Raw genomic sequence first — 27573 nt, 5'->3', positions numbered from 1 at the left:
GTCAACACTAGAATACAAATCTAATAAATCTCAAATTTGGTACACACCATTATCACTCGTCAAAGTTCATTCCTGATTTTTTCCAGATTTTTCAAAATAAAGGAACCTAATCAAAATCACCTCCAAACTCAGAAATTCTGTGCAGCGAAGCACAATTTCTAGCAGAACAGTCGGTATTCGAAAATTCATTAAAAATTGAATACTTAATACTTTTTAGTAATACTAACGCCAATACATCACCAATTTATCAATCTTTCAGAATCATAAGGACCCAGAATCAGGAGGATCGCTTAACTATAAAAAATTGATAAAAGACACAGCTCTGTAAGCTGTTTGCTAAAAAATAGGATACTGACCACAGTTAGGTTTATGATTTTTATCTTTTTTTACACCTCTCGGAAAATTATGAAAATTTACCACCGTATACTAGACACATAAATGAACATTCAGTAAAAATTACAGAAATTTGTAAGCTTTCTAAGTACCTTGAATAATTTTATAAAGAACAGCCCTGCACATGTCTTTCTCTTATTCTTCTTCTTCTTCTTCTTCTTCTCCTTCTCCTTCTCTCTCTCTCTACATAGAAACAAGATACGTATGGAGAAAGATAAATTGCTATATAAAGGCACAAGGGACTTTATCACATGTAAGCAGAACCACGTCCTAACTTATGCTCCAATCACAAATCACACACAGAACTCTCGCAAGTTTTATTATTTACGATTTAAACCCCTAAAACACATAGTTCAATTAAAAGTAATTGAAATATCGAAATATCCGGAGCGGGTATTACACATAAACACTTACACATATACTCACAAAGGGAGTGGGTCACGAACACACTGCACACCTGCAGTTCGGCGAATGGTCTAAAGGGCATTTGTGGTTGAAAAATTATTGATAAAATAATTGTAGACCCATGTCGCCAAATGTTGTCAAAACCCAAACAAAAATGGTCTGAAGGGCGTTTATGTGGACATAACGGTGCCTAAATTGCATAGTTGGCGATGATTGCAGCCAAAGTCCTAAGAAAAATTTCTTAAAACCCTCTAAACTTGTCATGCAATTGCAATCTCATATATGATCTTATCAAAATTGCAATCCTACACGCGCGCACACACACACACTCTCTCCCTCTCCCTCTAGATGCGTGCATATGCATGTACAATGTATATATATGATCAATGGATCATCAACAAAAGTGGAATTAATTGTAACTAGGGATGGCAAAGTGGCGAATTGGGGCTTTTTTTATGGAACCCCACTTTGTTCCTTATTGGGGACAGAGTGAGGACAATCAAGGAGATGACGGGCTCAGGAAATTATTGGTTCAATATTCATCGTTGCAACTTGTACTAAATTTAGAGAGTGTTTGGCCTAGGCTTTCTTTTTTGACTTTTTAATTTTTTGAATCCTTTGTTGTTTCTATTATTATTATTATTATTATTTATTTATTTTTGCATTTTGGGTTAAAATTTTATTTATTTTTAATTCACTTGTCCAGATGAATTTCAAAATTAAAAAATCTTGACAAGGAGACGAAAAAGTTAAAAAAAAAAAATACTAGAAAGGCAGTTTTTTGGCCTTTTTATTACAACCTTTGTGAACTTTTTTCGTATTTTGGTCAAGATTTTTTACTCTTGGGATTCGTCTCAATAAAAAAAGCTAAAAAAATATAAAAGGTTAACCGGGAGAAACAACTAAGACCCTCTTATTCTTATGAGAGGGATTTCATAAAAAGAAAAGAAAAGAGAGGGGTTCCATCAATAATCAATACACTTGTATATAAAAGAACCTAGCATGGTAAGCCAAGACATGGTCTGAATTTACATTATTGCCCTCTGATCTTTTCCTTTGTGTTTTGTTCTTGTGTGTTTGTGTTTGGTTCATCGGTCCTCCGGCTTTCACTCATTCATGTTCTGGTTAGGGCTAGGTCCTCCTGCTTTTGCTCTCTAAATTGGTACTTCGTTTCCGGATTTCACTGTATTTTTGTACTTTTTGAGCCGATTAATCTGTCCAATCTCATCATCACGGCACTGTTGTTACGGCACTGTGCAAATAGTTGCCCACATCAATACCAGAAATCCAGGTCCTTGAACGGCGCCGAATAAAATTTCCATTCCCCTCTATTTCTTTCTCACAATCACTATCTTCCTCTTGCTTGCCACATTTGCTTTCCTCAACGCACTACGCTAGCCAGACCTCAAGATGCCAATCCGAAGTTGGGCGGATTTGTTCAGCTTTTCAATCTGAAACCACTATTGTAATCGGTATTTCAAGCTTCAAACCAAACGCAGGATTTGTCATGGCTTAATTACTGTGTTGGTTAGGGCTACAACAAAGCAGCTTCGTGATTCGGTATGTTTTAGGTTTTCCATTTTGCGGAGGAATATTTACCTTAGTTTGTAATATCTATGATTTGTGTGGTATGGTAACAGAATTGTATGTTTAGCTCACTATTACTACTTCAAATGATCGATTTAGTGGATTAATCATCTCGCTATCGTGGTTGAATCCAACAACTCACTCGATTTTACAACATTTAATTAAATCATCAGGCTTACAAAAGTAGAAACCCTCCTTTACGATTGTCCCTGTGTTTATTTTCCAAAAAATTAGATTGCACCCTTTATTAATATCTAATGCCCTCTTTTTAGCCCTTTAACCTGCAAAGTTTAAAAAATGAAGGCACATTCGTGGCCATCTCCAAAATAATCTTCAACAGCCAGAGGAATCACATGATCCCCCGTTCCTGTCACACTAGACAACCAAACAACAGGCTCAGAATCTTCTGTTAACAATGAAAATAAGCAGAGTTACGAGTGGCTTAGAGATGAAATCATTGAATTGGTTTGGATTCTAAAATCTACAGCTACTGGCAATAAACTACTTACCAATGCATTAGAACAAAACAAAACATTGAGTCTTTTGCGCCAATGTGATCAAATGGTCCAAAGTGAAATTGATGAAGCAAGAGGGCGCAATGTAGCACAATTTGAAAGAATTTCCCCGCAACATTGACGAAACCGAATTTGGAGAAAATGGGAGTGCTTCTACATGATGTCATTAGCATAATTGTTTTGCATGTTGCTTAGCAGATGAACCAAAGGATACAGAATGAATGTATTGTGATCACATATACTAAACTTTCCGCATATTGTCCACCATCTTCATGAAGTCCAAATAAGATTTAATTTGTGGCCTCATATTGTAAGACTTGCTTATTTGTAATCAGATTGGATGATTTTATTCCTTTTTAATTGTTTACCATATTGATAACTTCGAATGGTAATCGCACCTTATGTTCTTAAAAACATTTACAGGTGGTTTAAATTTGCTATGGCTATGAGGATTGAAGATCAGTTGGCTTCTACTTGCCACAATTTTGTGTATATTCTACGCGTTCGAGATAAATACTTTCTTATCAATGAAAGGAACAAAGGTACAAAAGTGGGACAAGCAATGCGTGAGGATCATAGCATACAGTATTCCGCTGATTGGACTTTCATCAAGAGGTACTTAGGTTTGTTTGAACTTAGACAAGTATTTGAGTGGAACAACTCTAGGAACTTCGACGATTGGCTGCGATCGATCTTGATATTTAATTGGCCCCCGCTTATGGACGGTTGGATTGGTCACGTGTTTAGTTTAGGTGCACGTAAGCTTACCTGAACACCTGATTTATAACGGAAGTGTCGAATACGGTGATACTATTACATTGTAGGCTCTGTTTGAGCAGCTATGGGTTTCAAAAGGAGGGGTTTAATAGTAGCATTCAACAAAAACAGCCTCAAATATTCCTCACTTGATGTACCCCTATCAAGTTTCTTAGTAATATTTTTCCGTTTCAAAAACAAAAAACAAAAGCAACCCCAATGTAGATTTGGTAGTGTGCTTAAGAACTTTCTTTGAGAGCTTTGTCACAAGTGACTTCGTGTCAATGATTGTGGTTAGAGCATTTCCAGTCCTTATACTTTTACTCCAACTTGAGTACAAACTTTATTTGTTATCCGATGGACAAACTCAAATTTTGGCACAAACATGAGTAAAAGCCAAAAGCTACATTAATGACATGGTTGTAAATTTGAGAGGAGAAATAGCGTTGCAAAATTAGAATAAAAATACAAGTCTCCTTTGATTTGTATAACAGTTTGAGTAAAACTTAATTTGGTGTAGGCTTGAGTTAAAGAGTGGAGTGGGTTTTAAGGAGGTTTTACTCAAATTTTGAGTTTTGAGTTAAGAAATTGGTAAGGGCTAGAGAGGCTCTTATACAATGATACTATTACATTTTGGTCTCTGTTCTATAACCATGGGTTCCAAATGGTCTTGATTTTAGTATTCGACAACAATAGTTCCAGTCAAGATTTGGTTGTATGCATGAGAATATACTTTGAGAGCTTAGTCACGATGAACTTGAAATATCGATTCAGTTGGAGTGACTTCATGAACTGATGAAAGGATTGTAGTTATACACAATTGATAACTAGACTTCTATTTTTTTGTTGGAGTTGAACATCGGGTCCATATGCTTGAAATCTACATCTATCCACACGGAGCCTTTGAGTTTTGTTTCTCGATTCCCAGTTTATAGTTTTTTTATGTAGGTGCTCGGATTGGAGAGGTGAAGAGGGTTACAAAAGAGACCAATGTGTCAATGAGAATAAACTTAGATGGTTCGGGCATACCTGATACATTGGGATCCTTTTTCTTGACCACATGTCGTTGGACGTCAATATCTCTCTCATGAATGACTTTTTTCTTTTTGATCCGCTCTCATGAATGACTATTTTCAATTTCTATGGTGATGTCTGTTTTGATGATATATTTTTTTCCTGAGAGTTTTGAAGTTTTAACTCTATTTTCAGCAGCAGGATGCATTCTTTAGGCAATTTAAGTAAGTTGCAAACATAATTGTCAAAGGTGCGCCTAGGCACAAGGTGAGGCGACCTGAAAAAAGCAAGCGAAAAGTGACAAGGCGAGAAAAGCAAGCTTCTTTCATTTCAAATAGATCAAAAAAGCGCACTTTTTTCAAAAAAAATGCATGAAAAATGAGGTTTTTTTTTCTTTCCAAAAAAGTGCACATTACACAATTATTTTCAGAAATAATTTATTTTTCCGCATAGGTGCGCCTCTCTTCAAATAGGCATGCGCCTCACCTTGCTCCTCTCGCCCTAGGCCCAATAAAACTTTGCTCGTGGTGCGCCTTTTGTCCTTGACAACTATAGTTGCAGATATTAATTTCCACAGGATAAGTGAAGGATAATGCTATATTTGGTTGTTTAGAAAGTTTAGGAGGGAGCTAAGAGAAGATACATTTCCATTCAATGTAGCCTTATTCAAAGATTTGGTCTAAAATGTCTCCGACCCAGTCATGTCCTCGTTGCCAAGGATTTAGAATGTGAAAATTTTAAAACTGCTGAGGATTTACTTGGTGTAATAGTTGTCTACTGTGAGTTTTATGTGATGATTTCTGTGTTTTCTTTGGGTATATCAGCAACTTGCTTAGCATGGGTTATTTGACGTTCATGTAAAGGCTACTGGTGAAATTCATATTGATGACCATCACACAAATGAAGATGTTGCCATTGACATTGGAACGGTAATCTACTTCTGGGTTTCTGTTCAATTGACTTCTCTATTCTCCATGAAAGTAACAAGATGTAACATAAAAGTTGAGGTGGGAAACATTGCAGTTTCCATTTCTACTGAATTCCTTTCTAATTGGTAGGTTGAAGACAAGTACTAGAATTTCTGTTAAGATATTTTTGGGTGTAATTTTGAGGATTTCTTTGAGTTTCAGTTATTGACTTTGTTTCTATTTCACGTCATTCATTCCGGTGATACCTCATTTTTTAAGCGTTGAACTGTATGTGCTTATGCTAGGTACTTGGAAACTGGAAAGCAGCGCACTAATACATGTATACGAGTTCGAGTCTTACAACTTAACTTTCTGGTTCATCCAGACTTTGCAACACGGACTTGGTGATAGAAAAGGAATTAACCAGATTGGTGAGTTCTCAGCTCCACTCGATGAAGCACTAATTCATGTGTCACACTCACTGGTATGTTACCACACATGTGGTTTTTATTGTGTGTTCCTATAATTGGTACGGGGTTAGTAGTCTAAAGACCCAGCTGGTACTCTGCTCTCTTGGCCGCCAAGTGCTTTAGTGCATGGTTGCGTGCATTTTAAATCACTTCGAGATAGCTAGCGATGGATGCTGAAACTTATGTTTGGTCACATGTTTTAGTTTGACAAAAAAGCCTATTGTGGCTCCATGCATAGATTCTAATTGTTTAAACCTGGAAGTAACCCAGTATTTTAGGTATGCAACTTGATCTGAAAATCATATAGTAAGAGTTAAAAGCCAAAGGACTGGGAACAGTGTTCATTTTTCTGTAGGAAATTTTGAGCACTATATTTTTCCTATTGCCGCTTTAAATGGTGCATGTATTCCATTTATGATGTCGCTATAATTGTTAAATGACTCAACTCACTGGATTTCACATGCCACTGAAGGCAGCTACGTAGGCTCGAAAAAACTGTATTTCTTTGAGTAAAAGAGTTTCTAAGAATCAGTAATAGAAGTAATAGAATCCATAAGAATACTGAGTCACTGACTGAGTTGAGAAGGAAGGAAAAGGAGAAAGGCAGAGGAAAAAAGCACAAAAAAGATAGGAAAGAAAAAGATACTGGACAACTCACTGGAGTTTACAACATGTCACTGAATCATAAGGCTTAGAAGGCAGTTACATAGGTTTAGAAAATCTGTATTTATTTGAGTAGAAGAGTTTCTGAGCATTAGTAATCGAAGTAATAGAAGCCATATGAATAGTCACTTAGGTTTGAAGGAAGGAAAAGGAGAAAGGTAGAGGAAAAAAACAGAAAAAGAAAGGAAAAAAAAAGAAGGGAAGATGAGACAAAATACACTAATTGGTGGGACAATGGAGGTTTCATGAGGTGATGAGTTCCTTAAACTATGGATACACTATCTTTGACAATGGAGCATAATTCAAAAGATACACTATCCTTTGTTCATACTGTATGTTTAGACTGCTAATAAAGGATAAATTGGGGAAGTGGAACAGATTAGATGTTCAATAGAATATGGCCATCGGATCTGTGCAATTGACCAAATTTATCTTATGTATATAGGGATACAATTTTGCCCTTTTTTGAATTACTTAGTCATCTTGTATGTGTGCACCATTTGAAGACGTTGACTGCCCTTTAGAGCTCTCGTGTAGTCCTATTTTAAACTTAATTTGCTGCTGGAACTTTAATTGACCAAACTGTGGTGTTCTCACTTTCTTAATTGTATTGTACTATCCATATCTGAATTATTCTCTCTTTTATAAGCTAATAAGCAAATCTGAGTTCTTATCCTGGACTTGAAGATATATGAATGTCCCACTGAGAAGTTGCACCTATTTTTCAACTTTAGAGGGTGATGAATTGGCGTGCAAAATTGGATATCAGCTGGTTGCAGTATGGTTCTTAAGCCAATTCCAATGTTTTTTTAATTAAGCGACTGTTCGTTTTAGATATTACCAATTATCATCGGCCATACATGCTTTTCATCCATTTGTCAGTCTTCTATTGAAGCTAGAAACACTTTTCAGAAATGTCAAGAACAAATGTTTCTCCTGAATTTTCATAAGCTCAAAAGACCGTGTTTTAATTCCTAGGCAGAAATCATTGGGCATATAACTACAAATATAGTAACCAATTCCATGGTTTAGCAGTCGATTTGTTTGCTTAATTATAGGTTTGTATTTGTGTATCTATGTATTGTTTGCTAGGTTGTGTTTTGGTTCGAGTAAGATTGCTAGCCTCCTTCAAGTTTGGTAGATCCATGTGTTGTGGATTTTACATCCCAAGCTTTCGTTGTGATGGTCTCTCATTTATGCATCTTTATTGATTTTTATTGCACTGAATTTTATGCTTAGGATTGAAGATGTCTAGATTCAGTAAGTTTGGTCATGATCCTACATTCCCCATTTGCATCCTCAAACATATCACATTGCTAATTTCTATCTACTCTTTCCTCAGCTTAAAGAGCTTGTATTCAACCAACCTGAAGCATACGAGATTAAGATAGGAGATCAAGTTTTTCGACGACGAGGAGATCCTCCTTTTGAACTACTTCTCGAGAAGCACCAAAATGACACAGACAGTGGATAATGCCAGTCCCATAGAGGACAATGGATACCGGAAAGATGAGTTGTAGATTGATTGAAATCCTTTTGGCATCCAAATCAAGAGATCTGAAGGATTATTTTGTGCAGTTCATCTTTTTGATAATACTGGTTTTCATTCCTTTCTAATCGTCGTCATGAAATCGATACTTCAATTTCAAGAGTTTCTTAGAGAGTATTAAGTCATTGGATTTTGTTTCTGTGTTCTGGTCTTCGTTAAGTCTGGCTCCATTCGGTCCATTTGATTATTTTTCGAATTATATTTCTATAATGGAATAGTTCATGTGTAGTCATATAAATAGATTACATTACGATTCATTATATTTCAATAAGCTCTTGCTATTTTTCTATTATCATCACTGCAAAACCAAAAATACTTCCATACTACCAATTAATCCAATGAGCACGTGAAATCGTGCGGAGCACGAGCATTACACTAGTAATAATAATAATAATAAGTGATGAGAGTTCAAAAGATAAAAATAAGATACAAATTACTAGGTATTTGCTTCCCCTAGTTTTGCTTTACCCAATCAGCCCCGATTACGCTATTTTTCTATTTTTATATTAATATATATCCACGTAGGTTTCTCTAAACATAGTAAGCGTAGAATAGCAAAACAATAAAGTAAATTTCAGCAATTTGTTTTCCTTTTTTAACTATCATCATCCATCAATATTTTTTTTTTTCCGTTGGAAACCCTCTCAATAGAATAGATTTCGTGTAAGTTGCAACGGTGAATGGGGACTCAATTATCCCCTAATCACACATATACACTGTACATATACACATACGTGTACGAGGGAGTGCAATTTCCATAAGGTCAGGTGTGAGATTGCAATTGCAAGGCAAGTTTAGGGGTTGCTTCGAAATTGTCCCCAGGACTTTGGCCGCATCATTGCCAGCCATGCAATTTAGGCGTTTGTCCAAATAAGCGCCCCGCAAACCATTTTCGTTTGGGTTTTGATGCACTTGACGTCAGGGATCTAAATGTTGACGGAACCCAAAGTGTGTTTAATTGAATTTTGTTTGTGTTAAAGTCCTAAATGCAAATAGCGGACAAGCTCAGCGATTATTTTCACAATTTCCCTCTCATATTATATATTCTTTCGGAGTGGAGAATAATTTTCTTCGCCCGATTATACCACAAATTAACTTATTATTATCAAAAAAAATAAATAAATGTATAGATTCAGTGGATCCTACATAATTTCTACTAGAGATAAATTTATTAACGACTCTGGGCAATTTCATCCGTCTGTTCTGAAAATCAACGATTGATATGCGTTTTTAAACTATTACTGAAAATAAATACTTCTTACTGTTAATAATTTATAGTTTATCTTTAATTTGAATCGTTTAAAACACTTATGGATAGTCGAGATTAACCTCCGTAAACTTTATTGACGGAAAGCTCCGTTAAAAAGTTTTTCTTTTACCATTAACTCATTATTACCAAAAAAATATAAATTTCGTATACCCGACGCAATTTCCACTAACTCATGCCAAAAGTGTATTAATTTTGTGCACCCTGCAAAATTTCTACCCATTATAATGTTCACCCTCCCTCTTATTAATAGGGTTCAACAAAATTACTTCATTCTCGTACAATACCTCAGTCTCAGGTCGGAATCTCCACTGCTATAAGTATCTGCTCCACCGCCACGGGCGCCGTCGCCTGCGGCAGATTGCACGGTCGTTCTCTCATCGCTCTATTTGAGGTTATTTTCTCAGCGCGATTGCTTCTGCTTTCTATGGTTAAAACTTGGTTTTTTTTTTTTTTGTCTGTCTAAATTTTTACTATCAGGTCCAACGTACCAGAGGAAAAAAATGGAGTTCGACACTCGCGACCCGGAGGAAAAAATGGCGAGCTTTAGTCCATGGAAACGGGGACGCCCCGAGTCTTGGGGTAGGTAAAATAACGGTCGTGCATTGTTTTTTTATTTTAGTTTTGGGAAGGAGCAATTTCTTAGCCAGTAAATAAAGTCTAACTCTATGATTATTGTTGAGTTTGGACACCTCAAACTGATACACTTGTGTTGAATATTCTCACTACACAATACAAGATTACACAACTGCACGTGCATGTATACAAGACACACGACACCTCCCTGTCACGCTGCCGTATTGTGCCTACGGCTGGCTCTGAGATTTATGGAGCATAAAGCTAATTTTTTGAATAGGGCCCTCAATTTAGTGTACAAGAATTTGAGAGCATAAATACTCAAAATCACTAATTCTTACAATATTTTAAAAATTATCCTTTTAAACAATGTTCTTCGTGCATTTTTAGTTGCAAATGTACCCCTGTGACATGGTTGACCAAAGGTAGGTTTTTACCAACTTTAATTTCGAAAATAATCTTCCCCCCTGAGGCAACTTGTAACTGGAACAATCAACGATATTACGTATGCAATCCATAGATTTGGAAAGCAACTACCCTTTGCAAGGCCCAAGAGGCTGTCGCGCAGGGCCTCTAAATTTTAGGCCCAAAATAGGAGCCCCCTTCCTAAATATGTATATACATAATTTATTCGCATCTTAGGAAAAGTGGCTCTTGTGGTTTAGCAGTAAATTGATTTCATCCCACAAGAAATGCCCGAGTTCGAATCTCGGTTGGCATCCTTTTTGTTTAAGAGTTTATTCGTCAAAAATAATTCCAATATAGACAACTAGAGCTTCTATAATCAAACGTTCTATTTCTTTGAGATGAAGCCTTTCGTAGGGTTTCTGTTATTTGCATGTTGCTATACTTCATGCTCGTCCGAGGGCCTTTGTTTTGGTGTGGTTCCATAGTTTGATGGCTACCTCTGTTCTCCTCTCCCCTTTCCGGTAGCTCTCCGTCTTTACTTCCTACCTTAGATAACAAAAATGAAGCATGGGGTTGTGGCACACCGCTTGCTTGCAATGCGGATGGATGTGCATAAAAAAATGGAACGTTGTTTTGCTCTGCTGCATGAGTTGGAGACCATATAACAATTGAGCCCTTTACCTTCAAATTCAAACGTGTGGCACAAAATGTTGCTCTATTCTTACGTAGCAATAGAAGTCCGCTCATGCTGCTTTGGCACCATTTTTTTGCCTTCTCTTTGCTCTAGACAAGTAGACAAGGGCGCTAGTGGACGCCAATTTGTAATGGCAAGAACAATACCACTACTTCACCTCTTTGATGGGCTGCTGAATCCCTTATTGAAAAGCTTTAGAGCCCTCCATTTCCAATCTCGGAATTGGAAGTCTGTATACCTAATTGTTTGTTGTAGCCTGACTCTATGGACATTCGTGGACTTTGATCCTTCTTTCTAAGTTTTTTTCGGGGTTTGCGGGATGTTATTCAGGGTTTATTTGCTTGTAATATAGTTTCCTGGAGAAGGGAAACAAATAGCCACTAACTAAGAAATGGATTTGAGGAGGGTTTTTTACAACATGGATTCCCACATCGTGTTTATATTGCTGTAGTTTTACTATTTCAGCCAACCATGGTTCAAAATAGCGGTCATTACAAATAGAACTGGCCTATATGTGATTTTGGTCTTCCTATAGCATTATTTGCATATATATCGCTTGATACTATCCGCTATTGGCCAATAAATGGCGATATCACCGTTTGGGATACATATCCGGATCCCGCGATTTTGAACCCTGAAGTCAACTCACTTTGACCATGACCATGAATGGTCTTATGATGTGACCTCCAATTAGGCATTTCTTCATGCGTGTATCCCGACAATGTTAGTTCAACATCTTTTGTACATTTGCGATATCTGGGATTTTCCTCTTTTGACCAAAGTGTTAAATGTGATGCGACTATAATTGACAATGATCTAGAAAATTAGAAGATTGAAAAGGGACGATCATTAGAGGTTGAATCCAAGGAAAACTATCTTGGTAAAATTTAACTATTCCCCCTTATTTTTCTTGAAACAAATTCTCCTTTGTTTGTTCTTCATTGTACTATACATGCTTGATGGCACCCAAATTTCTTCGATTACTTCTTTGTTTTCTGTTTTTCCTCTTTCCTGTCAGGCAAAAAATCTCGGTGCTTATCACTTCTCTAATATCCCATGCTGATGAGTGATGATATTCTTGTTTTATGGGTGCACGTGTTAATCCAGTAGTGTGCTTTTCCACATGTTGCCAGAGCATTTTGGAATGGGACATGGTTCCACATATACTATCTCACATTTCACAAGTCGATAACGTTAGATAAGGTTATCTAACCTCAGTCTTAAGGTCAAAGATAATTTAGATGAATGTCCGCGTTTTCTTCCTCATTACTCACTTGTGTCAAAAATAAATGTAATTTGAATGCATTGTTTTGGAAATCATTCATAGTTGTGTAGCAATTCTAGATAATTAGTATTGGAGTTCACGTAGTTTTTTGCTCTAACTTGCATGTTTGTGGTAAATTAATTAAATGGTATGGATATGTGGCATTCCTTGCAAAGTAAAACTTCAAACAAACTGTCTTAGAAAGTTATTTTTACAACATATGCAATGTGGATTGGGAGGGAAACAGTCAGTATGAAAAACTCGTGGATCCTTAAATTTCTACGCCATCTCCTTAATGATGAGGCAACTCTATTAAACTTTAATTGTAGTCTTACTGAGATTCTCAGAACGTAACATAAATTTTCTAGGTGTGTACGTCCGAGGAAAGCAAGTGATGGTAATTTGGATTTTCATGTTCTTTCAGGAAACGCTTCTGCTTTGGTTTGCCGGATTCAAGCTTTAGAATTGTTTTCTTAATAAACAGAAAAACTATCTAATCAGGCTTTAATACAGGAATCGTTAATATGTTCGTCTTTAATCATCTAGAAGCAGAGTGATCATCAATAAGTATACTGACATGATTTATTGATTTCTTAAAGTAGCTTTGTTCTTTATTTGCTTTAAAGAACTTGTTATAACAGGAAATTGTAGTGTTCTACACATTTACTTTCTTATATTTCTATCTTCCCAAACAGGTCATGGATAAAACTTCTGTGTGAATTTATTTTTCAGCAGTTTTATAAACATTCTTGTCGCGAGTAGTTCATAAAAAGTTGGTCAAACATAATTCTATGCTGTCCTACGCATTCTAATAGTGTTATACAACACGTTGCATGAGGCAATTAAATTTCAAATTTATGCTCATTATTTTTCGCCCACAAATTTAAAATGTATGTACATATGTCATGTATGCAAATCTACACTGATGGTACTCAGTCAGGTCTAGCTTTTTATGTGTTATACATTGTATATATTACAAGCTTTGAACTACGAATATTGAATTACCTGGTGGAGTATCAGGGGGGCTGACTGCAATTCAAACCAAAATGATGCACCAGAACGCTTCCATGGCCGATTACCAGTGTCCATATGATGTTTTTGTGTAGGAGTGGAGACAATAGTGTTGCGGATAGAATGCATTCGAATTGTATTGGAGAACCAATTTGAATTGCGGGTTGAAATGATATGATGTTTCTGCTTGAAACTGTGTTACTTGGGTGGAAGGATGAGTTATATTTCACTTTTGTGCCATTTTGTTTGTGTTGGATACGTTTCAATTTTCTCCTTGTAGGTTTGGAGATGTTTCAGTCTGTGTTTTTGTTTTCTGATCAAGGATTCAAGGGTAGTTTTGGACAGTAAAAGTAGGACAGACTTTTCAGGCTTTATTCTTTTCGATTATGCATAGGTTTTTATTTTTGATCTTTGATTTGATAATGATATGAACAGGTCCCTACCAAATTGTCCGGCATTCTTTTTGGGAAGAGTTTGATACTCGTACCTTTGCCAATATGGACTTGGACATTGACACGAAAAGAGCTGCTACGAAAGCTTCTCCATTTGTTGTCAGCCTTGTCTCCCTTTCAGGTTGATGTTTACTGAATTATGATATTTTGTTCTTTTCTTTATTCTCCATATGGCCCTTGGTTTATGTCCTTTCATTACATCTACACCTATGCAAATATGGACTTTGACATTGGTACGAAAGGAGCTGCTTTGAAAGATTCCCCATTTGTTGTCCGTTTTGTTTCCGTTGAAGGTCGACCTTTATTAAACTGTTCCATTTTAATTTTTTTCCGTATGATTGTCCTTCTTTTCCATCTTTAGCACCTGTGATATGGCAATGTAGTAGGCTATCAACTATCTCCAGCCCTTGCTCTAATTTGGGTGAAAGTTTGAGTAAAAGCTTTAATGATGTACTCCGATGGGCAAAGCATCTGTGTAAATTTAAAAGACATAAAATGGCTTTGAAAAATTTGATTAAGGATTTGTGTCTCCCTTTATTTGGTAGGAGTTTGAGTAATCTCAATCGGTGGTTGGTTAGGTAAAGGATTAGAGAGGTTTTAAGGTGTTTGTTTAGTTTCCTGTGAGTAATGTTGAGTAAGGAGCGGAGTTTCCCCAAGAGGGTCCGAACTCTCTATCTCTACCATACGTGGGACTCTCTCTTCCCCCAAACCACTCTACTCTTTTTTATGCTTTTCGACATTTATTTTTGGATAACCTTAGCAGTCAGGACAATTGTTTTCTAGTACGATGTGGTATTTTTAGCTTCCAAATTTTGAATCCCACTCTGATATGAACTTCCAAATTTTGACCCCTAATCATCACTTGGTCCCTCACCCATCCGTTGATCTTTTTCTTTTTGAGATCCTCCTCCATTTGATCACGGCCACCACAAGCCAACCACAACAATTCCTCATAACAAACCATGCACACCCTCACACGGACATGATTTGAAGCTCAAGATGATTGTCCTTAGGAACCAATTACCAGATTCATGAGAAGGGTATTTTTCTAATTTAATGTTGCTCTATTGAAATTTGATGTTCACTTTTTTTTATGTTTGGCATCGTTTAAACCTATTGTTTGTTTGAAATTTCTTTACAGCCCATATTTGATTAAGCTAAATGGTTGCATTCAGGTGTTATCAGGTGTGCGGGTTTCAACCTATTAATGTAATCTCAGTGTCTTCTAGGACAATATTAGCATAGTTTATGTAGAAACAAACTTTTCTCTCAAGAATTAAAAGTACATAGTTTTGTGTTGAAGGTAGAACTCTTTGTAGTTGAAATCAGTATTCAACTGACTTCGTGTCTCAAGATGGGTGAGGCAAACAGAAAGTAATATAGCTAAGGAAATTGGGGTCATAATCTTGCTCTGTCAAGAATTTTGCTCCTAACACTTTTTGGTTTGTTTCTTTGGCACTTTTGGTTTTGACACTTTTTGGTTTGTTTCTTTGGCAATTTTGGTTTTGACCCTGAATGATTTTTCTCTTTGTATTGGTGTTATTTCATTTTGGAGGGATTTTGATAGCGAATACTTTCAGGTGGTTGTACAAAGCCAATGTATGGAAGTTATTATCAGACTACTGCTGGGATTACACCTTTTGGTTGGATTCTTGGGAAATTTGACTAACCTGTAATTGCTATCTGATACTTTCTTTACTTTGTTGTTTGGATGGGTTTCAGCTAAGGTTCAATTGGCATGAATAATCTTTTGACTCTTCACTTCAATCTTTGTTCATTGTTTCTATAGAGAATGAGAATGTGCTGAGTTGGTAATTAATGCTTTTTGGTTCATCCTACCTGGAACTGTTAGACTTTTTGTCGTGTTTGGTTCCATTTTGAACCGTTTAGGTCTAACCATGTAAACCCTTTCTTTGGAAGGAATAATAATAGCTAGAAAAAAGTTATTTAAACTGTGAAAAGCTGACATTGTCCTGTATCTTTACTACGGATTGAAATTGTTTTCGGGTTGAAAATCTTTTTTAGCTGATTGTTAGACAAATTACTTTATGTATCCTCATTCCTGGTTGATTGCTAATACTTTCAGGTGGTAATATGAAGATCATGTGTGAAAATTCAGTGTGTTATGTCTTCAAATTCGTGCAGTACTGATTGCTTAGTAGATGTAAAGTTTGTCTATCTTTGGGGAAGTGATTAGAGAGGTCATATACGGGGAGTCGTTAATCGTTATGCTTCAAGTACTATTTCATTGCGAGATAATTCACACTTTTGGATGATTATAAGACTAGTTTTTTGTTGGTTACCAGTACCAATGGTTGACTCGGCAAGAAACATGCTGACTTTTTGGAACTATGAGTTTATTGTTTCTAGCTCAACAGTTTCACCTGAAATGATAACAAACTGAATTACACAGGTAAAACACTTATTTTTCCTCTGTATAGGTAGGTTGTACTGTGGTTCATATTGCATATTCTGAAAATGTAAATTGTTATTACTACAATACTTGTTTCGATTGTAATGTTTTTATATGTCTAATTATGTACAATTTTTTTTTCAAGGTGGGAAGCCACTATTTATGGGCTCTGGCACTATCGTGGATTGCGAGGAAGCCAATGGTGCACAACTCAGTACTAGTACTATCTTGACTTCAGCCAGTCTTTTCAGAACTTCTGCTGAATCAGACGCCTTACCTAATGATATCAAGGTAGTTTTATGATCTATGTTGCGTGGACTTGGGTATGAGTAATGGTGGAGGTATGTGGATGGAGGTACGCATATGAGTGTTGGGCCATAGTGTTATCAAATCAAGGACACAGGGACAAGGGAAGATGATGTATTGAGATTTCTCAACATATTTCATGCATTATATGAGAGTCAAATGAACAGTGGTGCTATACTTGATTTACTAAAGATGTTTCAAGATGTGTGCCAACAAAATTTTCGGACACACAACTGATTTCCTTATCGGCGAGTACACTATGCATTTCCAAGAGTCTATGTCTCATATTTGTAAAGTAGTTTTATGGTTCAGAAGAATACCAATCACAATTTTGCAATGATGTGAAAAATGGTTTCACTACTATGGCAGGTTGACGTGTATTTATCGGATGGTACATTACTGGATGGTCAAGTGTACGCCTGCGATTTCCACTATAATCTTGCTTTGGTTAAGATTGAATCTGGTGCATTGTTGCAACCAGCAAATCTAAGGAATCTGGATGACTCTATCAGTATACATCCTTGTGAAATCCAGAGCGGGACGAGTTCTGAATCTTTTCAGCTCCATCCCAATTCTGATTTATTTCATCTTTGTCCTGGAGACAAGGTTGTTGCTCTTGGCCGGTACTTTGAGGAACCACATGAGATTATGGTTGCCCCGGGGAAATTCAGGTACGCGAAAATGCCTACATGCTGTGATTTTCTTAAACAAAAATGCAAGAATGTATCCCATATATGTTAGCCTTTAGTAATCTTTCCACAGATCAAGGATGCATTGTTGTATAAATTGTGGGATGCTCTTGTATGGCAATTTCTTGATAATTACTTACTCTTGCTTTCTATTTTTTTCGTCCAGCCTTGATTTGTGCGAGTTTGATTGTAAGGAGCTGTTCAGGGCGAACTGTAAGATTTCAAAAGTACGTACTTTACTCTCTTTTTAGGCAAGAGTTTTGTCCTTAAATGTAGAACACAGGTGAGGTTGAGATCCTACCCTAAAACATCTTGGAGGCAATTGATGTATGTATGTTTGTGTGTCTGTAGAAGTTAATGCAATTTGCTCTTGGTTTCATTTGAGTAGATTATGTGTATTTATGGCTATTTCTTGAGCTAATGATTTTTCTTTTGCTAGTGTGGCATTGGTGGACCTCTTATTAATATGTATGGAGACGTCATTGGAGTCAATTTTTACGACCGGCTGTGTACTCCTTTTCTACCCATCAACATAGCTTTGAAATGGCTGGAGCATTTTAAGAAATACGGGCATGTTCCAAATCTTTGTGTGTCATTTTATTGTAGAGTCTTTCCTATTAAGTCTCATTTTTAAGCTTTCTTAGACGCTATAATGTTGTGCACAGGAGATTCTGTCGACATTGGCTCGGAATGCAGATGACTAATCTCTGTGCTGCAAGGTTGGGCCTGTTGGAAAAGATAATCCAAAAGTTTCCCAACGTCTCCAAAGGTGTTCTTGTTGAAAAGGTATTTTCTCTGCTACCGTGTTTTGTAGATGATTAAATCGAACGACAGTAAAACTACAAGAAATTTCACTGCATATGTTTAGAACTGAGGTTGTTGGTGTCAGGATCATTCCAAACCTATTATTGTGGCCACATGCTATCTTGACCTCTTGTTTCAACTCTGTGAGGTTCTATAATAGATTTGTTAAATAATTGGCAGGAATCTGTCTTTTTTGGTACTTTGACTGTGATGCTGGCCAGAAAGTCATGTTGTGGCATATTTTGGTGCAACTAAATGTGATTAGACTTCTTTTGTCCCAATCTCAGTTTTTTTGTCCCTTTTGATTAGCAACAGTAGTCCACCAAGAAAGGGGAAAAAGTACAAATCCCTACATGATGTCTATCTAGTAGTAATAAAAAGTAATGGTGTCCCTTTGCAAGGAGGAGGCAGCCCAACTCAAAAAGAAGCAAGAGAACGAATCGTCTCCACATACTCTCATGTCTTCGCTTCTATCCTAGAAAATTATAGCATTCCTTTCAAGACAAAGAACTGTGTAACAGCACACACCACACGACTCCTTAAGAGTCCCACTTTGTCATCTGAACCAAAGCCTCTGAACTGAATGCATAACAAACACCAATTATGATGAGTTACCCAGTCTACTACTGCCAAATGCTGTACTGACTACCATGAAGTATCGCCAAATGCTGTACTTTCTCCCATTTAGGGAATGTAAGAACAAAGATCCATACTCTCCTTGGCTCCCCTCACAGGACCGACGAATCAGGGTGAAAATCAAATTGGTCTTCTCTTTTGAAACATATCATTGGTAGTAAGTTTCTTATGAGAAAACATCATCAAACACCAACTATAAGGGGCACACTCGATCCAAATCATCCTGTTACAGAGAAGAGTTAGTACCTGGATTATCAATAAGAATGCATATAGACACAAGTCACACAAGGAATGGAAGGGACAATAATAGAGAGAGAAGATGCGAAAGGTTTACATGGTTCCACCATAATGGCATTTGTAATTAGAGGAGATCACTGCTACTACTCTCTAAACTCAGCTGATTACTAGATTCATCTATGTTTGTAAGTCAAAGTTGATTGAGATAAACTACTTATCTCTTATCTCGAATCTTTCATAATCTTCAATGCCTAGAACAACAATTTTGTTTTGGGTAAATTTAAGGATTGAAGAAAAGAACATGATCTGTTATCATCCATGTAGAGTCTTAAAATAGCTGTGTGCATGACTCTTTGAACGTGCGATAAAAGGTAAGTTTTCGAAGGTTGGAAACATAATCCAATCCTGTGTTTGGCACCTCTCCAGTTATCTAGGCTCGACAGCTTTCACACTTAAATGTGCTCTGCACCTTGGATAACTATGTTCCAAAATGCTTGAGTCATATGCACATCTGTTTTAAAAGATTTTACTGGTTGTAAAGGAAGACTATCTTGCATATGCTTTTTCATTAGTAATTTACGGACCAATATGGAACTGCTTTTCGTGTCAAATTTTCTGAAACCGTAAGAAGTAGGTTTTCCTGGGAAATATGGTGTATCAGGTGCCTTATGGCATGAGATTCATGGCTACCTATGTCTGACACTTTTTTTAAAAAGTAGCTCGGTTATGAGGACAACTAGGGGAAATTTTTGATCTGCTTAGGGCTGTTGGTAGATCAGGTTCAGGGTAATGGGTCATAAAGGCATCCAATGGCTCGAATAAAATATAGTAGAAAGTAGACATTTATTATTTATGATCCTGTTAACCGGATTTTCCCATGCTACTCTGAGTTAATGCGTCACTAAATAGACTACAAGCTCTTTGGATTTTTAATTTTGGCAGAATGGGTCAGTACTTTTTCTTATTTGGGATGGAAAGTGGATGTATTTCTAAATGGTGGAATAGCTACTACTACTCAAAGCAGGAAAAGGTTCTATACCTTTTCTATTTTAAACAATGGAAATAAGCAAATTTCTCATGTTCTTTTAGAAGTAGTTGCAAAAGATTACGAATTTAGCGACGAATCCTTAAATTATGTGCTAGCTAATGCTGGCTCATTTTTTAAGGGCTCGCTGACCACCAAGTAGCCGATCGCCCTTCTCTAGTATTCTTAATTGGGGTAATTTTGTTCGGTCGCATAACTCATCAATATTCCACTTCTTTGCCTTTTCCCCATAGATATTGGTTCTTTCTGGGGAATTTTTGTTTACTGGATTCTCTTGGACCTTTTTTGGATTCAAATGGTAGTCAGATATGGTAACCTTTATGCTTTTGGTGATTATTGAGAACTCTAGAAACTTTGTTCATGTTTACTCTATCTGCCTAACACATCAATTGTTAGTTCTTTCCTAATCGAGCACTGGATATTGATACATGGACTCGAGTACGAGTTTCAGGCGTGGGTGTGTCGTTAGCGACGTATTCATGTAAGTTTCATATCGCAGAATGGGGCATTGAAAAATGATTCTTAACATATCTGTTTATTTAAAGAGCGAGAGACTGACCAGAGTGCCTTAATAGTGGCCCCGAATGAAAGGAAGGACAGGCAGAGATAACTCTTTCCTTGCTCCTGGGGAAAGTGAGAGGGATTATAGATGCTAGCAAGTCACTTTCAAGTTAAATGAGATTCAGATCAGGATTTTATTGACTTGAACATAACCTGAACTCTTGCAGCTTAAGCAAATGTTGGTGTTCTTTTTGTTAGTTACCTTTCTAACCATATTAAGTGGGTCCCCAAAAAAAAAAGATAAGACTGCCATTTTTTGAAAACGTGGGATTCTATAGGCGCTTTTCTCAATGCAATCCGGAATTTGAAAGAGCTCTAGTTAAGCTTCTTTTCGTGTATTTTGAAAGGAAAGCTAGAAGATAAGCTTCTTTTCATGTATTTTGCAAGGAAAGTGGCTAGCTTCCCTGGTTTCTCACAAATGGTCCTGATCAACAATGTGGTGAAGCATTTTGAGCTCTTTGTTTGAACCAGAAACTCTATTGGACAGAGACAAAAAACAGTATCACAGCAATTGTAATTTTGGAACATAAAACACAATAATCAAGATTCCTTTGATGGACAGTTTCGATATTTTTGGTACATGTAACCCTAATTTTCTGTAAGTGTAGGAAACAGGGAATGTATTATGATTTATGCACTCACATGTGTTCTAATCAAGTGCTTTCTTGCCTTTGAGTTTTAGAGAAATGATTTTACACTCCCTCTTTAACTAAAATAATTTCCTTTTTGTTTTGTTTGCTTGTCTGTAATGCAACTTTTGAACAGCGATAATGCTGGTGTGCATATGTATATATGGATTTGTAATCTTATACTCCGCTGCATATTCTTGCCAACAATCAACAGGTTATTGCAGGGTCGCCTGCTGAACGTGCTGGAATACTCGACGGTGATGTTATTGTTCGATGCGCACGCAACAAAGTTAGGAGTTTTTTGGAGGTATATCGTTTTTATCATCATTGTTGTTATCACAGAACTTGTCCCAAAAAGGAAGAAAATGAGAAAAATCACTGTTGTTAAGGGATGTATTGGGGGCTCTCGCCCCATAATGCATGCTATAAGCTGTACATATGGGTGGGTCTTGGGCTCTAGGCTGCTGAGGCTCCCTGTTAGGTTGTTAAGGGGCCTTTATTGATGCCTCCATGGACTATTGACTGCCAGAAGCCTTTCCACTATGTAGTATGAACCCTGTTTTCCATTTTTCACATTTGTTCCCTCTTACTAGTCATTTGCCACTTGCGCTATGGTGTATGTTTGTGTAATCATTCTCCTGTTGCAGTTCTGTGACATAATATGGGACAAGACGGCGGGGAAATCTGAGAAGCTGGTTGTGATAAGAGCAACAAGTGGTGGCCGTTTGAAGCTAAAGGTGAAGCTCGAAGAGACTAGACCAGATAAATTTTACAAGTAAATTACCTATTAAGCATTTTGATTAATGTCTTCATACATTTGTACCCGTCTTTAAAAAGGCTTCAAATTCATGGATTTTTTCATCACATTTGTCAAAAGAAACGAGTTTGTACTTTGGGTAGTTTTATGTGTATACTTCGGATAAATTCAAGCAATTTATTAGAGAAGTGGGTGTTTTTGTTCTAATTATTTGATCTTTCATCTTTCATTTGATTTGTTCGATTTCTCATTATTTTCCTTTTCTTCTCAGGTGGCCGCTCCCTGAAAAATGCATGGTGGCTGTTAAAAGAGTTCGGATGTAAACCCATGAACAGTTAAAAGTGATGTATATATACCCTGCTAATTGCAATATTTATCGTAGTTGTTTAATTATGTTCTCTTTGTTCGATTTGCATAGAATTATTCCAATTAACTATTCTCGTGTAATTAATTATCGTTAACCTATTGTTATTATGTACGTTACTTAATGTTGGTTATCTACTTCTCTCGCTCCCATTCGATCACTAATCTTCCTATTCATCTGTCGTTTTTTTTTCCCTTGGTGAAAGTTAGCATGTGAGTAGTTAGTGAGTTTGAACCCCTGCCCAATATATGAGAGTGTGTGGTGCCTAGCACTTGGCTACTAACACTTGCTCCATTTGTTTGACGATGGACTGTTTTAACTTGAGACTATGGCCATACGGTGTAATATACATGTTTCTATCAAATGTTGGCTGTAAATTGGGAATGAATTATTCCAAATTAGTGCGATATAAGGCATGTTGAGCTAAACCTCCCTTCTTTTTTCTTGGCATGCCCATCATCCGGGTGATCCACCAGTGATGAAGCTGCTAACACGAATAATATGGAAATATGGAATCTCATTCCCGTTTCTGTCTCTTCTAAACGTCAGAATCATGGAAATAAGGCATCATATTCTCATTCATGCTCAAGATTTCTACCATCCGAAATAAGAAAAAAGAAAGGAAAAAAAAAACCATGAAATCAAACCACCGAGATTTCACAAAACCCACTCACTGATTTCTCTCGTTTTGTTCCTTTCTTTCTGCCATCAGCAAAGCACCAGAATAAACAAAATCAACGTTACCCCATAGTTATTTGGAATTTGATAACAAGACCTACAAGGAAAAACAACATAGAATTCGTTGTAGTAGAATTCTTGAACGAATTCAAGATTTAGGAGGTGTCCGTGTCTTTTCTTTTCTTTTTCTTTTTCTTTTTTCCTTTTTTCCTTTTTTTTGGAACTTCGGGAGAAAAAAGAGGGACTGAACGAATTCCCCTCTATATACTTGACCTACTGTAATGCTTTAACATTTGAACTTGTTTTCGCTTTACTTTTTTCCCCATTTCTGTTGTTTCTGTTATCTTTTGGGCAGAATTCAAAGTTAGAAAAGAATAACAGAACCACACATCCCTAAAGAAAAGATACCGTCTTACTTTAATATAAAGATGCTTCGCAAGAAAATTACTCCTATAAATATATGAAATGAAAATACTACATTGGATAGTTTCATCTTACATCCCAACCCGAGTCATGAGGTACATGACCAGACAACAAAAACATTGGAACACATAACCAAACCCCAATACAAGTCTACACTCAACTATGACAAAGCTTACAAAACAGGACTAGGATTACCGTAACAAGATAAAACGATTGACAAACTAACAACCGGCATTAAAAACTCCTCGGAATACAACATTTGCAAGTAACTACAGATGAATTACAGTTAAGAAAGCATCTAAGAAAGAGCCAAGGTGCCGAGTCATTTCCTGTGAGACTCTCCCCTTTCATTTCCTTCTCTCTCTTGATAAGAATTGTAGAACCGTTCCAAAATCGTTAAATGCACAGCAAAGTCGAATTTATTCAAGACAAAAGAAGAAAGTCCAATGACTCGTCCACTTGAACTAAACACCGGGGCACCCGATGCACTTGGCGATCCGTGACAGTTGTTGATTTGTAGAAGTTTCAAATCACGGTTGAGCTTTTCTGACCTTAAAGGAGCGATATCTTTGTCATCCCCCACATCCCTAAAAAGTCTGTGATCCTGACATGCAAGCTGACCAACCACTGATGTGTATGAGAGATTGCCCACATGACAAATTGAAAGTACTTCCTTTCCTATCCGAAATGACCCTTCTGTGTCCAATGTAGCAAAAGCAAATGGACCCACATTCTTCTTTGGCACAATAATAGCTAAATCATGTTGTGGACTTTTTGCCTCTAATTTTGCTTCCCAGAAGGCTTCATCAACCTCACGGCGGACAAGAATAGTCTGTAGGTTGTCCGGAACTAAATATGCACTTGTTAATATCGTTCCATTTTCATCCAAAACCACCCCGGCACCTTGATGAACTGTTGGACAAGTAGTATTTGAGCTTCCAGGCCTTTCAAATTTTCGTCCCTTAGCAAATCCACCCCCAGGTTTCACCAACTCAGTGTTTACAATTACAACAACCTGCTTCAGTTTTTGGAAGAATTGATGCCTTTGTTCTGGGGAAAGGTAAGAACTATTGGTCCTTGGGAACTCCGTCTCAAAATCAAGCGCCATCGCCATTACCTGCATAAATAAACAAGAATCCAGAAAATTAACATCTAGCAAATTGCTATTAAAAAACAAGCCAGTTCACAATATACTTGTATTAGCAAAACAATTGATGCATTATGATTTGACATAGAATACAAGGACATCACAATTAGGACCTTTCTCGTAAATGTAGAGACCACGGCCACCACCAATGGACACTAAGTCAGTGATATCACATTTGGCAAGACTAGTGTAGGATGGGTACTAGCAAGCAACTTAATTGCTCTTAGGCAAGATAAGGTTCTCTTCTCGAATAAGTTAATGATTAAACTGTTGTCAAACTGCTACCAAGTACCAAGGACAAAGACAAAAACAAACAAGCAAAAGATTTATAGGGAAATCAAGAATGTATTTCTCAACATGTGACAATGTTATCATTACTATCAAATCGAATCAATGGGCATCGAGTACAAAAGTGAAACAAATGTTGCTAAGGTTTCCAATTTAATGTGATAAACAACGGGGAAATTAGTAGCATGCAAGTTACCGCACAAAAAATGGAGTACACATAATGGATCATGTAAGGGTTGTAAACAAAAGTATGAAGACAAACTTGAAATGACGCCTAATTAAGTAGAAAGATACTCTTGGCATAATGGATTACAAATCGGAGACGGGAAATATGAAACAAACATTGGACCTTGAGCAAATTTTCGACAGCCACCAAAAGAGGCCATCATGCTTAACCAATTTTAGTTTTGAGGTACATCGGAAAACTAGTATAAAACTCAAATAGAGCATGATGACAGAAGCATGTACGCTATGGAACGCGGACAAGGAAACGGAATATGGATACAATGGGATACAGATAATATGGTAACTTAGAAAATACTTGGAAAATAGAAAATTTTGTGTGTGTGTGTAGCATAGCAAAGTTCACAATACTGGGATGCATATCATCAGTTCATCACTAGTAACAGTAGGAGTAGGACAAGGAACCCATATCCATAATCCGTGTATCAAAGGCCAAAGGAGGAGAGAGAAAGCAATTAGTCCCAAATCCTAGCATGAAAATGCAATCAGTTCAAAGCCCTAACATGAAAGTGAAAGCAAGTGGAGAAAACTTATGGTAACTTAGAAAATACAGATATTATGGTAACTTAGAAAATACTAGGAAAATAGAAAATTTTGTGTGTGTGTGTGTGTAGCATAGCAAAGTTCACAATACTGGGATGCATATCATCATTAGTAACAGTAGGAGTAGGACAAGGAACCCATATCTATAATCTGTGTATCAAAGGCCAAAGGAGAAGAGAGAAAGCAATTAGTCCCAAATCCTAGCATGAAAATGCAATGCCCTAAAAACTTAGCCCAAGTTGCAGATCAAGATCAGAACAATCTCCCAGGCCCCGAGAGAATAGGGTTTTCGTTAGATTAGAAATTTCACAAACTCGGGGCTTTTTCGAAAGCAGCTCCAAAATCAGAGCACAAAACAATTAAAGAACGGCTTCTTCTACATTGCAGTTACCTGTGTCGGAGCTGCTGCTGCGTGAATGCTCGAAGTATAGTCGCCGGCACCGGAGCAGTTTCGCCGACGGGAGAGATGCGGTTCCTGCGAGTGGGATGCCTGCCTGCCTGCCCACTACAGTTGTGAATCACTCAAATGTAGAACTTGGTAAAAGTGAAACAAACCTTTTAGACGTTACGCTTTTTGGGTGCCCTGCTGTGGGGTACTCCAGGGTTTAATAGATTTTTGGGCAAATTTCACTCGGACCCCGTAAGGTATCTGACAATGACAGAAGGTACCCTCAATTTTCGAAAATAACAGAAACCTCTCCTAATTCACAGTTTGGGTTTCATTCCGTTAGTTCTGCTAGCGAGATGGACGGAAATGTACAGAAAATGTAATCTTCAATTTTATTTAGTTTTACAGCTATCTTAGGACTCTTATTGAAAGTCTTAGAATAAAAAATTAATTATGACCTTTTAGGAGAAAATGATCAGAAAAATGAGATCTTCGCACCGATTCAAACAGATTGAAAATTGGAGCACTCAAGTATCTGCTCTTCATTTGGTTCTACGATTTTCTTAGGGCTCTCATTGAAAATCCTAAAGCGAAAAATAGGTATGACTCTTTAGGATAAAATAATAAAAAAAATGAGATCTTCGCACTGATTCAAAATGATTGAAAATTGGAGCACTTAAGTATCTGCTCTTCATTTGGTTCTACGGTTTTCTTAGGGCTCTCATTGAAAGCACTAGAGCGAAAAATTAATTATGATCCATTAGGATAAAATAATCAGAAAAATAATGTCTTCGCACCAATTCAAACGGATTGAAAATTTGAGTACTTAAGTATCTCCTCTTCGTTTAGTTCTACGGCTATCTTAGGGCTCTCATTGAAAATCTTAGAACTAAAAATTAATTATGACACTTTAGGATAAAATAATCAAAAAAATAAGATCTTCACACCGATTCAAATGGATTGAAAATTGAAGTACTTAAGTATTTGCTCTTTATTGAAAGCCCTAAAACCAAATGAAGAGCAAAAATTTAAATGCTCCAATTTTTAATCCATTTGAATCGGTGCGAAGATTTTATTTTTTTAATCATTTTATCCTAAGGGTCATAATTAATTTTTCGCTCTAGTGCTTTCAATAAGAGCCCTAAAAAAACCATAGAACCAAATGAAGAGAAGATACTTAAGTACTCCAATTTTCAATCCGTTTGAATCGGTGCAAAGATCTCATTTTTCTGATCATTTTATCCTAAAAGGTCACAATTAATTTTTTGCGCTAAGACTTTCAATAAGAGTCCTAAGATAGCTATAGAACTAAATAAAATTGAAGATTACATTTTCCGTACATCTCACTAGTGGAACTAACGAAATGAAACCCAAACCGTGAAGTAGGGGAGGTCTTTGTCATTTTTAAAAGCTGAGAGGTACATTCTGTCATTGTTAAATACCTCAGGGAGTCTAAGTGAAATTTGCCTTAATTTTTTTGCACAATTTCT

At 36.8% G+C, this 27573-nt stretch overlaps 2 protein-coding genes and 1 long non-coding RNA gene across 6 annotated transcripts; 2 read left to right on the top strand and 1 right to left on the bottom strand.

Moving 5' to 3' along the window:
* The first annotated feature begins 1827 nt into the window (after window positions 1–1827).
* LOC131327119 (uncharacterized) lies at window positions 1828–8642 on the top strand. Its single transcript, XR_009200196.1, has 4 exons — window positions 1828–2358; window positions 3324–3515; window positions 5884–6009; window positions 8054–8642. It is a non-coding gene; the product is annotated as an uncharacterized LOC131327119 (long non-coding RNA).
* A 1120-nt stretch (window positions 8643–9762) lies between these two features.
* On the top strand, window positions 9763–22510 carry LOC131327111 (putative protease Do-like 14). Of its 4 annotated transcripts, none has more exons than XM_058360117.1 (11): window positions 9763–9895; window positions 10008–10109; window positions 13916–14053; window positions 16491–16636; window positions 17021–17322; window positions 17507–17567; window positions 17780–17910; window positions 18006–18126; window positions 21467–21559; window positions 21900–22027; window positions 22281–22510. In XM_058360117.1, exons 2-11 carry the CDS (start codon window positions 10031–10033, stop codon window positions 22330–22332), a joined length of 1251 nt encoding a protein of 416 aa, XP_058216100.1. In that variant the 5' UTR covers window positions 9763–9895; window positions 10008–10030; the 3' UTR covers window positions 22333–22510. The 4 variants fall into 4 exon arrangements, with proteins under 4 accessions (XP_058216100.1, XP_058216099.1, XP_058216101.1 ...); XM_058360116.1 differs by having other exon boundaries at window positions 9763–9921; XM_058360119.1 differs by lacking the exons at window positions 9763–9895; window positions 10008–10109 and adding an exon at window positions 16239–16345 and having other exon boundaries at window positions 13915–14053.
* A 973-nt stretch (window positions 22511–23483) lies between these two features.
* On the bottom strand, window positions 23484–26275 carry LOC131327116 (uncharacterized). The gene is made up of 2 exons (XM_058360127.1): window positions 26087–26275; window positions 23484–24591 (listed from the first exon to the last, which is right to left on the bottom strand). Exon 2 carries the CDS (start codon window positions 24586–24588, stop codon window positions 23797–23799), a length of 792 nt encoding a protein of 263 aa, XP_058216110.1. The 5' UTR covers window positions 24589–24591; window positions 26087–26275; the 3' UTR covers window positions 23484–23796.
* Window positions 26276–27573: the final 1298 nt, after the last annotated feature.

This window comes from Rhododendron vialii, chromosome 5a, assembly GCF_030253575.1.
Source record: "Rhododendron vialii isolate Sample 1 chromosome 5a, ASM3025357v1".
In the NCBI taxonomy this organism is placed as follows: domain Eukaryota; kingdom Viridiplantae; phylum Streptophyta; class Magnoliopsida; order Ericales; family Ericaceae; genus Rhododendron; species Rhododendron vialii.
This window is presented reverse-complemented; position numbering and strand designations above follow the sequence as displayed.

Excerpts from the sequence above, each read along its gene's own strand:
- LOC131327111 (XM_058360117.1), top strand. The coding sequence starts at position 10,031 with ATGGAGTTCGACACTCGCGACCCGGAGGAAAAAATGGCGAGCTTTAGT. Across the intron at positions 10,110-13,915 it reads GGGACGCCCCGAGTCTTGGG|GTCCCTACCAAATTGTCCGG; the intron begins GTAGGTAAAATA and ends TGATATGAACAG. Across the intron at positions 17,911-18,005 it reads GAGCATTTTAAGAAATACGG|GAGATTCTGTCGACATTGGC; the intron begins GCATGTTCCAAA and ends TGTTGTGCACAG.
- LOC131327116 (XM_058360127.1), bottom strand. The coding sequence starts at position 24,588 with ATGGCGATGGCGCTTGATTTTGAGACGGAGTTCCCAAGGACCAATAGT.